This window comes from Poecilia reticulata, linkage group LG7 (genome assembly GCF_000633615.1).
Source record: "Poecilia reticulata strain Guanapo linkage group LG7, Guppy_female_1.0+MT, whole genome shotgun sequence".
Classification (NCBI taxonomy): Eukaryota; Metazoa; Chordata; class Actinopteri; order Cyprinodontiformes; family Poeciliidae; genus Poecilia; species Poecilia reticulata.
In genome coordinates this window covers 13917970-13931481 of record NC_024337.1, presented here as the reverse complement: position 1 = coordinate 13931481, position 13512 = coordinate 13917970, and the positions used below count along the sequence as shown (strand labels likewise).

Genomic DNA, 13512 nt, shown 5'->3' with positions numbered 1-13512 from the left:
CAGTAAGCTAAACATTTTTAATGTCTGGGAAATGAGCCGTTTCAAAAACCTTCCGTTACCTAGCAACCCCAGCCAAGCCAGGCCCTGTTACCTAGCAACTCTGTTCAGAGTTCCAGAACATTCGGTCAGCTTGTTTTACCTCTGAATTCGCTGGAAAAGACAAGAGTTTTGTTGTTGTTTTTTAGCAGCCAGAAACCATTTCAACACGAGGATTAATAAAGTGATTCTGATTCATTTTTATAATTAAGAAAGAATAAATGCTCAYTAGTGTACATATAAGGATAAAATTACTTATTCTTCTTAAAGGCTGTTSCTGTTTGRTAATAATTACAACTAGAAAAAAGATAATCTCAAGTAAATTATGAATTTATCAAAMCTGAGGTGACCAGTGCATATCAGGTTAAACTTGTCGGCGATTTTGTTGTTGTTGCTTAACTTTTTTTGTGTGTTTGTTTGGCGTTTTAGGCTGTTGAAGAGCTGAAGGCCGAACGAATCGGACACGGCTACAACACGCTTCAGGACAAAGACCTGTACAGAAAACTGCTGGAGCAAAACATGCACTTTGAGGTAAACGACCAACTTCACCAGCCTTTCCATCAAAACAAAGTCCTTATTCTCTTTTATTCATGATGGCATAGTAGAGCCGCGATAAGAAAACGGAATAAAGTCATAATATTTTGGGAATAAAGTTATAATTCAAGAATAAAGTCGTAATATTTTGATAGTCAATATATTTTGAGAACATATTATTTCAAGAATAAAGTTGTAATATTTTGAGAATAATGTCATAATATTGTCACCATATTCACAAATTGTTTCATCTTTATTCTCATAATTTCATTTCATTTTTTTTCTTGGCGTGGCCCAAATACTCAGTCATATGTATTATGTAAATATCCTGAAAGTATTTCCTCCTGACTCCTCCTCCTGTAGTTTTAGTCATTTTAGTGGTGAACTCCCTATGGAAGAGGAKATATTGCGCCCTCTAGTGGAGACATGAGTTGAATGAAACGTTCTCCTTGCAGATGTGTCCCATTTCCAGTAAGCTGACAGGTGCCTGCAGCTCAGACTTTACCCAACACCCCATCATAACGTGAGTTTTTTTTTTTCCCCATCACATTGAAATGTAGATTAAAACAAAAACGTTCAAGAAACCGGGATTTATTTTGCTTCTGCAGCTTTAGAAAGGACAAGGCTAACTACTCCCTGAACACAGACGACCCTCTGATCTTCAACTCCAACCTGCCACTCGACTACAGCGTTGTGCACCAACACATGGGATTCACAGAGGAGGAATTCAAACGGCTGGTGAGATCAAATGCAGTTTATTAATGGCACCAGATCACAGGGAGAAGCCGTTTAAATGAGGGTTAGAAAGGAGAATTNCTCCTGACTCCTCCTCCTGTAGTTTTAGTCATTTTAGTGGTGAACTCCCTATGGAAGAGGATATATTGCGCCCTCTAGTGGAGACATGAGTTGAATGAAACGTTCTCCTTGCAGATGTGTCCCATTTCCAGTAAGCTGACAGGTGCCTGCAGCTCAGACTTTACCCAACACCCCATCATAACGTGAGTTTTTTTTATCCCCCTCACATTGAAATGTAGATTAAAACAAAAACGTTCAAGAAACCGGGATTTATTTTGCTTCTGCAGCTTTAGAAAGGACAAGGCTAACTACTCCCTGAACACAGACGACCCTCTGATCTTCAACTCCAACCTGCCACTCGACTACAGCGTTGTGCACCAACACATGGGATTCACAGAGGAGGAATTCAAACGGCTGGTGAGATCAAATGCAGTTTATTAATGGCACCAGATCACAGGGAGAAGCCGTTTAAATGAGGGTTAGAAAGGAGAATTKGCCTTTTATCAGCTGATTATTTGAACGAGAACAAAGCCGTACTCTGAAAAATATTCCATCTCAGTCCTGTTTAASAATTCAAGTTCCTTTTGTGCAGCATAAACTCTTAATTCCACTAAGAAAAACAACAAAGCAGGTTTGCATGAAACATGGCCTTGCATAAGACTGTAGAGAAACAAACTGGCATTTGGATTTGCGCSATCGAGTCACCTCAAAGCCTGAACGGCTCAACCTTAACGTAGCAGATTCGCTCACCAGCTCCATTAAAGSTCAGTGATTATATTAAATACCGACAYGTAAATAAATTAACATCAACAGACTGTTTCCTGACTGCTACTCACGATATTTACGCTTCAGTTCTGTAAAGTGGCCAAAACAATTCAAGGGTTTTGCAGATATTTATTTCTGCACAAGTCCTTTAAGGTCAAACTGCAGCATTTCACTAAAATTAAGGTCTAAACTTTGACTGACCTCYTGCATTAATTTATTTTTTAAGACATTTYGTTGTAGRTTTACARCATTTTAGTTTATTTTAAGTGATTYAATTTATTATGAAATCTCTTCCTTGCATAGTCTGAAGAGTAGAAATTATAGTTACTTAATAAAAACATGARGATTGATTTMTTTAAAGAAGTAATTAKCACAATTTTTAGTAGCATTATATAGTCTAKAAATTGATCTAMAACTTTTGCAATATCAGCCCCTGATTGGCTTGAATAGTTTTATCCTTGCAGTGTTTATAAAAAACCCGAATTGAAACAGTTGAAATGTTAAATAGCTGCAGCATTTAGCACAAGAAAAATTGCTATCGCAAAAGTTTAAATATATTTGTAATTTGGCAGTAACAGAACCTCAACTGCTAAAACAGAACAAGCAGAATATGAACCACTTAGACTGCAGAATGTATGGAAAGCCAGAAGTGCCACAATTCAACAACATAGTTTAAAAAACAATGTGACATTTTTTTTACAGAACTGGAAATGTATAAATCAAATTATTGAATGTAACTTTATCTTAAATAAATAGAAAATGCATTATTTAATTGTTTGTAATTATTCATATATGAATATATAAATATATAGTTGTTTCTAATTAGCACTTGGAGAAGAGATTTTTTCAGATCCCGTCTCATACATGTCATCACATGGTGACAGTGTAAACAAACATGTAAGAAAAATATATTTTAATAAAACTAACATACTGCAGCTGGGCCTGTCACAATAAATGWCTTTGCCAGATGATAAATTGTCACAGAACTTATGGCAATAAACGGTAATATTCATGTTTTGAGACAATTTTCAAGTAATTAAGGAGAATAATTATTTATCTCAAAGATCAATAARCTTTAAATTATGATAAACATTTAAACACTGGAACTGGAAAAAATGTGAAATATCCAAAATAAACAAACAAAACAAATAAAATTAATTCTGAAGTCTCTGTAAACAAAACTGTTTTTAAAAAAAAAGGATAGTTGAGACCAAAACACAAGATGATCAGTTTTATAGAAAGAAAAATGATAAATCAAGCAATGAAAATGATTGAGTTTGTTTATTGTGCGATTAATTGATTAATWGATCTATTGTGAGTTTTAACTGCAGCTTTCACATGCTGAGGGCCAGTAGAGTCTGAAAATGAGCTTTTCAGACAAACCYTGCTGCTTATATTGAGCTGCTCACACTGACTTATAATCACTTAATCAATGCATTTGATTAAAAAAGGAGCTGAAGAAGCTGAAATCCATTTCTTCATCCCCCTGAGCCAATCAGGAGGGAACTGAAGGGGAACTTTGTCATTTTGTCTCGTAGAACATCAACTCTGCAAAGTCGAGCTTCCTCCCAGAGAAGGAGAAGGAGGAGCTTCTCCACCAACTGTACGAAGCGTACGGGATGTTGCAGAGCACCGCCCTCTGAAACGCCCTCTGACCTCATAACCAGCGACAAAGAAATGTGGTTCCACTGCTGTGTGAGCCGACATGAAGCCTGGAGAACATCAGACAAGCTGGTTACCACTTCGCCTCCCCTCGTCATCCGGTTTCATCTCAAGAAGTTCTTACATACCTCCACAGTTTTTATCCACATGAGCCTACATTCCTCTGGAAGGTGCAGAAACATCCGAGGGTTGTCGTTTCGTCATCTCATCTTGAGTTTACATGTTGTTATGAAGACRAGCTTTAAAATGCAGAGTTATTCGATATTCATAAACGTATGCAGCTTATAGACTCCAGCTTGTTTTTTGTCGTTTACATCCYGTAGAGGTAAATTGCAGCGCTAAAGGATGATGGGGAAAAATWATTGATTCAAGAGCAGAATAAGAGAAAACGCATGTGGACAAGCAGCAGTTTTTGCTCTCCACATGAAACGAACCCGGGACCAGATGCATGTAACGTTCATGAAAATATACATAGTTTTCTGTCAGTGGGAGACGTAATGCACATTAGCTTTATTCCCACTTCCATCTTTAATTCTGTGAGGATGSAAATCACTAACATAAATAATGTTGTTGCACTAATGAATAAATATAACTGATGCCAAACTGAAAGAAAGTAAAGCTAATTATTCTTCACTGGTAAAATAAAAAATTATTTGATTAATAACGACAAGCTAGTCTCCTGCTTTTTCTGCATCAGATGAATAAACGGTTTATTRAATCTGCTCAGTTTTACTAAGAGGAATTCTAAAAACTAGCAGCAGCACAAAGGAAAAATCAACAAACTTCAGATATTTATTCTTCCTTTTAAGACTTTACCAAAATGCTCTTTAGTTATTTTTTTTGTTCAGTTTCTCATTCACAAAAGAAAAGGTGCTCGTTTCCGTTTTCCACCCCATGTTTCTGCATCTGGCCCCGGGAGGAAAAGCAGGTGARGAGCTCCATACCAAAAGTGCAGTCTTATATGTGCCCACTAGGTGGCATCGCGATGTCAGCCAAGCGGAAAAAGCACAGCCTCTCTAATTTAGTGTTTTTACTTTTCTTTTGATGTAAACATTTAAAATATTTTCATTTAACTAGAACAGAAAATCACTTATTTGTCGGCACTCATTTGTAGCTCTTGTATAAAAAAATATATTGCAATAAAAGCTATAAAGACAATTTTGTTCTACTTTTGAAATCTTTTCACATCTGATTGTTAAAATTCACACCACTTAAAGAATTGTATGTTTGTGAATTAGAGCCATTATAGACAGAAAAAAAAATTCTGCCAAAGCTTAAAAATTGGGAATATTCTTGGAAATTTTAGATAAACTTTTTTTTTATGTTTTTGAAGTTTCTGAGCTTGAAGTCAAAAAATTGCTTGAGAAAAATCCGAAATTTTCTAGAAAAAACAAGGAATTGTAACATTTTTTTAATGTTTTTTTCAAAACATTTTTGGGGGATTTGAGTTTGAAAAGTAGAAAAATTTCTTGGGAAAAAAAAACATTTTTGAACTTCACAAACTCAAAATGTCTCTTTTTTTCCTATCAAATTTCTCAGTTTTTTGGTGGAAATTTACTTAATTATTTTGTTGACCTACAACGTCCCTAACACACYGTTGTACAAACATCTGTTTCTTTATTGTGCATAGCGATAAATGAACACGGCAGCCATGCTGGATGGAAATGTCAACACCATCCTCATGTACACAACAAGCTGCGTTCAGGAATATTTATGGATCTAATTAACAGATCCATAATCGGGGGCTGCTGCTCCCTGATYAGCAGCCTTCAGTAACCCACAACACGGACGGATTCCTAGTGTAGGAACGTAATTATCTCTTAGAAACATACAAATGTTACAGTAATTCATCAGTATTTTATTACACAAAGAATAGTTCTATCACAAAGTTATCACTTAACATTTAGCAATAAATATGAAGTCTTTACTTGACAGTAAATGAAGACAATACTAGAAAAAAATGGAACAAGAGTCACAAACGCACACAGACGTGAAAAGAGAACGACAAACGGATGATAATGAATCCATGACACAGTTCCATTCTAGGCCGGAGCGATGCCTTTAGTTATAAATAATTTTGTTTAGCTCAGTTCTTCTCCTCAGGCATTAATCCAAAGTTTCTGTGCTTCCTCATCCTGTCAGGAAATACAAATGACTAACAGAGTATAAAGCAAAGGATCCCATTTTCCACTTCCACTCAGTTCTCTTAGCCATGTTACTATCTGGTCCGGTAAAAAAGAAGAAAGAAGAAAGTAGTGGGCGACATTTGGGACGAGGGAAGCTCCAAACAGGCCGGCAGTGAGTGACAGTGTCCTCAGCTCCAGAAAGGATGGCGAAAGTTCCACTTCTTCATTTCCCTCTCTGCGTTTCTCAACGCCGCTTCGTCTCCTGCTGCCTTTAGGACGGGCCCCCGCCGCCCTGGGCGTCTTGGCTTGTGGAGCCCTCGGCCTCTGGAGCCGGGGAGGCCCCGGGGTCTCCTTCTGCGCAGACAAAAATGATTACAGGACACATTCAGGGGGAAACATGACAATTCTGTTTAAGGAAAAAAAAAACTTCCTACAGCGACTAGGGCTGAAACGATTAATCAAATTAAATCATGATTAATTGAATTAATCATGATTAATCGATTGTGATAATCGMCAACTAGTTTAGTAATCGACTGATTGTTGCACACAGATTGAAGAAAAGGTCACTTACTCAAAGAACAACATACTCAAAGCAGTAATTAAGCCAAAACTGTACAAAATATGATTAATCACATTAATTATGCCTAATGGATTATTGAAAGATCATCAACTAATTTATTAATCAATTGTTAACTGGAGTACAAAGACTGAAAAGGTAATTTACTGAAAGCACAATATACTCACAGCAGACAAACTAAAACTGTACAAAATATATTACAAATCAAATTAATCATGCAGAACATGCCATTTTTTATTTGATTAATCAATTAATCATCAGAAAAATCGATTAAACGTCAGAATAATATATTACTTAAGTAGCGATAGAGCCTTAGCAGTRACAAAATGTCAGCCTGACACGAGTTTGTTTYCCAAGAGGTCCTTCTCTCCCCWGAGTAGGTCTCATCTCTGCAGGTCATGGGTCACCGTTTTACAACKAAAAAGGAWGTAATTTCCCGGTAATACAGTGAAAAAGTGCATCAGAGCGGAAGGATTTGAGTAATATGAAAGGGAACCAGACACCATTATGAAGAATAATTGAGGGCTGAGTCTGCTGCTGCTGTTCCGGCTCATTTAACACAGAAATCCCACAGCTGAGAAACCAAACACCTGCGTGGGCTACTGGTTATTGGTGCCTTCAGCTCCAGGATCAGTTGCTCACCTGCACTTTCTATTATTAGGACACAAAAGAACTGTAACGATCATCACGAAAATGACGGTTTTAAATTTGGGACAGGCACAAACTAAAAGCCTACGTCTTCTTGGTGAAGAATTAAAGTCAAGGCCCAAGCTAGCCACAGCAGGAAGTCGTACTTTTTGGATTTAAATAGGACTCTTAAGAGTCAAATTAATTCAAATTCAGGTTTACATTATTGCAGGGATATGAGGAACCACCAAGAAGAAAAMTATTAGACAAGAAAAGGTTATATTTCCATAGCCAGAAGTTTAAAACGCACTCATTTGGGGCAAATGAGTGAAAAGCTTTTTTTTTTTTTTTACTAACTTTTAAAATGCTTAGCACACTTAGCTTCCTCTAAATTAATTTACTTATAATTTACATGGCTGTTTTGTAAACTTTCACTTAAATAAAGTTCAACATTTGTGTTAAAGTATTAGTTCCAGCAGGATTCTAATATTAATACTCAGGCTCTTTTTTTTTTAAGTGGGTGAAGACCTCTTCCATGCGTCGCGTCATTCTAAAAACATTCTAAAAACAGCTAATTATGTTYATTTTATTCCCAGAATGCACCAGTTTAAAATCCACTGATCAACCATGATCAATTAAGCAAAATCAGCAACTAAATTAGCAATAATCAGCAACTATAAAACTGAAACCGTAAGTTTCTGGAGCACAAGCAGCAGAAAGGTACGTGTGCAATAACAAATGTCACCCTGTTGGGGGCGTAATGCTATCYAACAAAAACATTTGAGTCATTGACACATGGTGGGTTTCAACATGGCTGAATTTAGCAMTTTAGCATTAGCTTGTGCTAAATACCATCTTAGTATTAGCAAAACTAATRGTTATGATTAGCAGGACTTGCTTTTCAGCTATCAGTGCAYACCACTGATTATTCCTGATCTGAAATGATTTGTAGTCATTTAAGTTTGAATGTTTTGGGTCAGGTGAATAACTTTCCCACTCACACATCCATGTTGGTTTTTACAATAATCAATAATCGAGACTTTTGAATGATTCTGACCACAACATTATTAAACATTAAAGGCTGAGCAAAGTAATTTAATGAACTTTACCAATTCTGAGAGAATAGTGAACTAATATCCACATCTAAATTGGTACAAAAACTGTATAATTTATCTTTAACATTCTAAGGAATATTTACCCAAATATTAAAAGGGGTGTTATATAAATTAACACATTTGTTGATTAGGAATTCACACTGCTGCACCCAATTATTGCTTAAAAATCCATAGCAAGTGTATGTAGCATCATCATTCCACCTTGGAAAAAGAAAACAAATGAATTATTCATTCATACTGCAGAGTATGTGAAAACGTCTTCAATTCTTGATTTTATTCTTTATTATTGTGACATAAAAACACAACAATCTGCCCGATCTCCTCACTGAAAACACAGAGCTGAAATAATCTCTCACTTTCTGCAGGAAAAAAAGGCCTTTATACATAAAACCTGTCAACATCCTGGCTACTGCTGGTCAAACAGACCCAAATTCTCCATCTTTACTCTGTTGCAAAACACTGCAGGCACATTATTATGCTGCAGTCTGGAGCCGACGCTCAACATTTCTGAGTTCTACCCATAATTTCATTTTATGAAAGAGTGTGTGCCTTGTGATTAACGTGGAAAAGCCCATAATAAGAACTCTGATCTTTATTTCTTTTTAAATAAATGCTTTGATTTTCCAGAACTATTCCTGCAGGGGRTTTAAAAACTGTMCACACTGCAGTTAAAATGAAATGAAGCCTTTTCAGATGTAAAAAATAAATAAATATTGCTGCAAGTACATTGAAAAACAATTTAGCCACTAATATGCACAATAAAATTTAACCGTAAGAAAAACTAGCAAAAAAATTAAAGCAGTGTGCAAAAAGTTGGCCCGTATTTAAGAAAAAGTCTTGCAGACATTCGGAGATGTTTTTATGCCATTACCATGATATTACTTGAAAATGGTCTCAAAAACAACATTTTTGTTTATTCCAATAACTTCTGGGATAATCCATCATCCAGTAAAATGTGTCATAGTGACAGGACTAATAAAATGCCACTATACATAATGCTACCCGTTTAAAGGTGATTGCATGACATTAGGTTCTAGTATCTTCTAGATTTTCCCATCTCCATTTTGATTTGAACAAACTTAGACCCTGTGAAAAACCGGTTTACGTTCCACTTCCAGCTTCATCTCCTCAGCTGTAAGTAAAACCGTCCTTCCTGGCGTTTTGACGCACGTCTCCGGTTCCACCCACCTGCAGCCTTCAGGTCCATCTCTGCCATGTCTTTGGTGAGCTCACTCGTGCTCGCCGTGGCCGTCCCCTCCCCTGTGATGTCGGGCACGGCGTTCCGGCGGCCTGTGCGGTCACAGTTGATGAAATCCGAGTACGACGTCTCCACGTCCATCATCTGTCCATGACCAGCGCTCTCATTACACCTGAGGGAGGGAGAGAGCGTCAGGCTGCGGCAGAGCGCTCAAAAGAAACTTTTCTACTCGTCTTCTACTGCTTTTTAAACCAGGGGTGTCCAAAGCGCGGTCTGGGGGCCATGTGAGGCCCTCTGCAGGGTTGTCTGCGGCCCCCCCCCACCTCAATTTAAATTAAAAAATATGTTGGTGATCCCAAAGGGAAATTAAATGTTGTTTTAACTCATATTAATTCAAAATTTTCAAAAAGTTATTGGAGATAATGTCAGGAAAAAATCTCCTGTAGCCGTCTGTATTACAGCGGTTTCGAAGAAGCCTCTGACTGAAGATAGATGGTCAGGGTTTTCCATCAATTTTTTTATTTTATTATAACAAAAACAACTTTTMTGCATTCACCTTCATTTAGGACTAATTAGAACCACACACTTATTTTACTCAAACACAAAAACCTAAAAAAGTCTGAAACTGTGGGCCGGTTAGCATCTCCAATGATTTTCATTTTTACTTTAGTTCATTATTGGCACAAAACGTTTGTCTTAAAATACTTTTTGCGGCCTCATRGRTGGATTCAACGTTTTGATTTTGGCAAAACGTTTGGACAGAGGAGAAAACGAGTTACTGGATAGAAAGTACAATACTGAGGAAGCAACTCTGGATCTTTAGGGTAAAAACGAGAAAAGCAGAGGAGAAAAATCAATAAGAAAAAAGGAGAGAAGATCTTAATCATTGTTCTTCCTCTTTCTGCACCGAGACTAATGGAAGCACYGACATCTTTCCTAAATGCTTGACCTAATTACATCAGGAAAAAGGGCCTTCACTTGTTCGGTCCAACCCCTCTCAGAGTTCATTCGTCTCTCCTGAAGGTACTTACACAGCGTCTAAAAAGGAGGAGTGGATAAAGCTCCTGTCAATATGGAAATCCGGAGTAAGAGCGCTCTGACAGCCAGCTGACGTGGGGCCAGAGGGAAATATAAATAAAAGAAACCCCATTAGCAATTCACTCCTCGTCCGTTTCCTGTTTTCACTCCATTTTCAAATGGGTCTCAGATCCGGCCAAGTCAGGAAACCGTTTCCTCGAAGAAAAAAAAAAAGGACGAGGAAGAACCTGCTGCAGGGAGTTAAATAAGCGGAGAAAAGCAGCAACAGAAAGTATCTGGGTAGAAAAAGGAGGCAGAGGCTCTCAGACTGGAGACGTCGTCACAACTGGTAAAGGTTTCCCTGGAGAGATCTACGTATGTGAGGCGTAATTACAGCAGCAGCTGAGCGACGAGAGCCACATCACATGAAGAAGAAAAGGAGCCGGCAGAGACGATGACATCACGCTGACCTGGCCGCATGCCTCAACTCCTTCACTGAAACTCCCGCTTTATGCGTTTCCATTGACGTTATAAGTGAGCAATTTGACATTTCAGAAATAAGTTTGCTTAATTTGAAAACACCACTTTAGAAAGAACTCAAGTCTTTTGGTAAAAGTGGGAAGTGAAATTGGCTTATTTCACAAAACTGCAATGGACTTTTTTTTCTTTCTTCRCATCACTTGAGTCACATGATCCGCAGTCGAGTGTTGCCATTGTCGCAAACCACAAACAAGAAGACAACAGAAAACAACTCAATGCTTACGCTCGCATGTGAAAATTGCTGCAAACAGCAACCGTACATCTTTGAAAAACAGAAGTAGAGCCTCCTGCACAGCCAACAATAACGTAGCATGAGGTTTCTTGATGATAAAAACAACAAAACTCTAGTATTTCCCAACAGCCATGGTACAGCGCACACAGCTTTAAAACCAGCTGACCAAAACTCTGCTTGGGTTGCTAGGTAACGGGCTGGGCTTCGCTGGTGTTGCTAGGTAACGGGCTGGGCTTCGCTGGTGTTGCTAGGTAACGGGCTGGGCTTCGCTGGTGTTGCTAGGTAACGGGCTGGGCTTGGCTGGTGTTGCTAGGTAACGGGCTGGGCTTCGCTGGTGTTGCTAGGTAACGGGCCACTGCTGATTTGTGGCGTTACAGGTTTTTTTAAATGGAACATTTTCCAGAAACCAAAAATAAACATTTACTTAATGCCAGAAACCATCTGGGTGCTCTGGTTAGAAGCAGTAGAAACCCAAATAGAAGTACAAAAATGTGCAAAATCTAAATTTTGCACAATACGTCTCCTATAAGTATTTTTGAATTACAGTGTTTGAGTATTTTCGCCACCGCTGGTCACATGTTTCAGCTTCTATTCACCACGAAGCTGGAAAAAACTTCCAGAAAAACAGAGTTCATTTAAATCTAGATTAAAAAGCCATCCGTTTCGCTTTTCAACCATAATAAATGAAACAATAACCAACATTTTGATGTGTAACAATGATGTTTTATGACTTTGTATTATGTTTTTATGACATAAAGCACTTTGAACTGCCTTGTTGCTGATGTACAGTACATATGTGTGGTCTGTAAAAAAAAATAAAATGAATAAATCAAGCCGTCAGTCTGTGGGAGGCCAGCAGCCAGCATGCCGAGTGAGGAACTGAGGTCCTGTATGTAAGAGTGAAACCTCTGGAAATGTCAYCGTATTCTGAACTGGTGGCATTTTCCCCTGACTGCTCCTACAATCACACAAGAGCCGTTTTGTGTTCCCAGCCACAGATGGTGGTATGATCCACGGATAACTCTGTGGTCTTAAAAAGCAGGCGGCGCAATCCTGACTGAGCCAAAAAACAGCAGGAGGCTCTCACTGAAAGTCCCTTCCACGACCTGAGGGGTGAAACAGACGGAGATATAACCACCATCGTTATCCACCAGAGAGCAGAACGGGACGATTTTCTCTTGATTGGATCAGATCAGCAGGGAAAACACAAAAAACCTGCCCTATTTCAGTCATTTTTTTACAAAACAAACAGGGGTGAAATTCAAAAATCCTTAATTCTCTATTTAATTCAACCAGTCAAAGACAGAAAAGACAGATAAGACTGTAAAAGACACCAGAATAAGCCAGAAAAACACTGTGAAACATGTCAGAATCTTACTATAAGATTGACATGTTTTCCTTTTCTGAGTAAGATTTAATATAAAATCCATAACTTTGYGTCTTATTATACAACTAACATTTCCCAGATGCCTTTTTGACCACTTTTCAAAATAGGAAAGACAAGAGAACTGACTTCAAGAAAGTAGCTGCTCACCTAAACATGCCTATATCTACAATCAGAGCAACAATTAAAGGGTTCCAGCAACTTCAACTGTGACAAACTCAGACGAACGAAACTCCAACTTAATTTTGGCACCAACCGTAGCAAACAGGAAGAAGAGAGTTAAAAAACAGAAAGAAATCTAAAGAGCTCATTGYGAGATTTGTTATAATTGATGCCAGAAGACWTTGGGAAGAATGCCAGGAAAAAAATATATTTTTCTACTCACCAAATTTAACTTGACTGCAGGGCAAATAAAACAGTGAACATTGGGGAATAAGCCTTTTGTCTTTCAGATGGTTTGCATCTCATTAATCCAGTGGAACACAAAGACCTGCACAATCTACTTGGAAACATAGATTTTAGTGTCAGAACGCGTACAACAGTTATTAGCCGTCAACACTTAGCAAATACCACAGTAATGATCAGTGGTGGAGAAAGTACTCAAAAAATGTACTTAAGTAAAAGTACAAATACACAGACAAAAATGTACTGAAGTAAAAGTCAAAGTACCACATTAACATTTTACTTAAGTAAAAGTAAAAAAGTACTGGATTTTAAAAATACTTAAGTATTAAAAGTAAAAGTACTTGCTGAATGCATTGCCTAATCACTAATATCATTAAGTGTACCGATCATATGATCATATGCCACAGATAAAGCATGTTTTTATTGAGTTTATTCTGTAACATAGTTTAGACTTAGATATGTGATTCTATGCATCATAATTTCAGGGATGGAAACATCT

General features: G+C 37.7%; 2 protein-coding genes across 2 annotated transcripts in view; one reads left to right on the top strand and one right to left on the bottom strand.

The window, feature by feature from the left end:
- Nucleotides 1–4950, top strand: part of ada (adenosine deaminase) — a 22179-nt gene extending 17229 nt beyond the window's left edge. The window contains exons 8-11 of the mRNA XM_008414597.2: nt 466–567; nt 1026–1093; nt 1179–1308; nt 3669–4950. Coding sequence (XP_008412819.1) covers nt 466–567; nt 1026–1093; nt 1179–1308; nt 3669–3773 — 405 coding nt within the window. The 3' untranslated portion in view covers nt 3774–4950. The remainder of the gene's footprint in view (nt 1–465; nt 568–1025; nt 1094–1178; nt 1309–3668) is intronic.
- A 679-nt stretch (nt 4951–5629) lies between these two features.
- The window catches only part of pkig (protein kinase (cAMP-dependent, catalytic) inhibitor gamma), a 34645-nt gene continuing 26762 nt past the window's right edge, over nt 5630–13512 (bottom strand). The window contains exons 2-3 of the mRNA XM_008414598.2: nt 9426–9607; nt 5630–6272 (exon numbers count right to left, since the gene is read on the bottom strand). Of these exons, the coding sequence (XP_008412820.1) occupies nt 6190–6272; nt 9426–9579 (237 nt within the window). The 5' untranslated portion in view covers nt 9580–9607 and the 3' untranslated portion in view covers nt 5630–6189. The remainder of the gene's footprint in view (nt 6273–9425; nt 9608–13512) is intronic.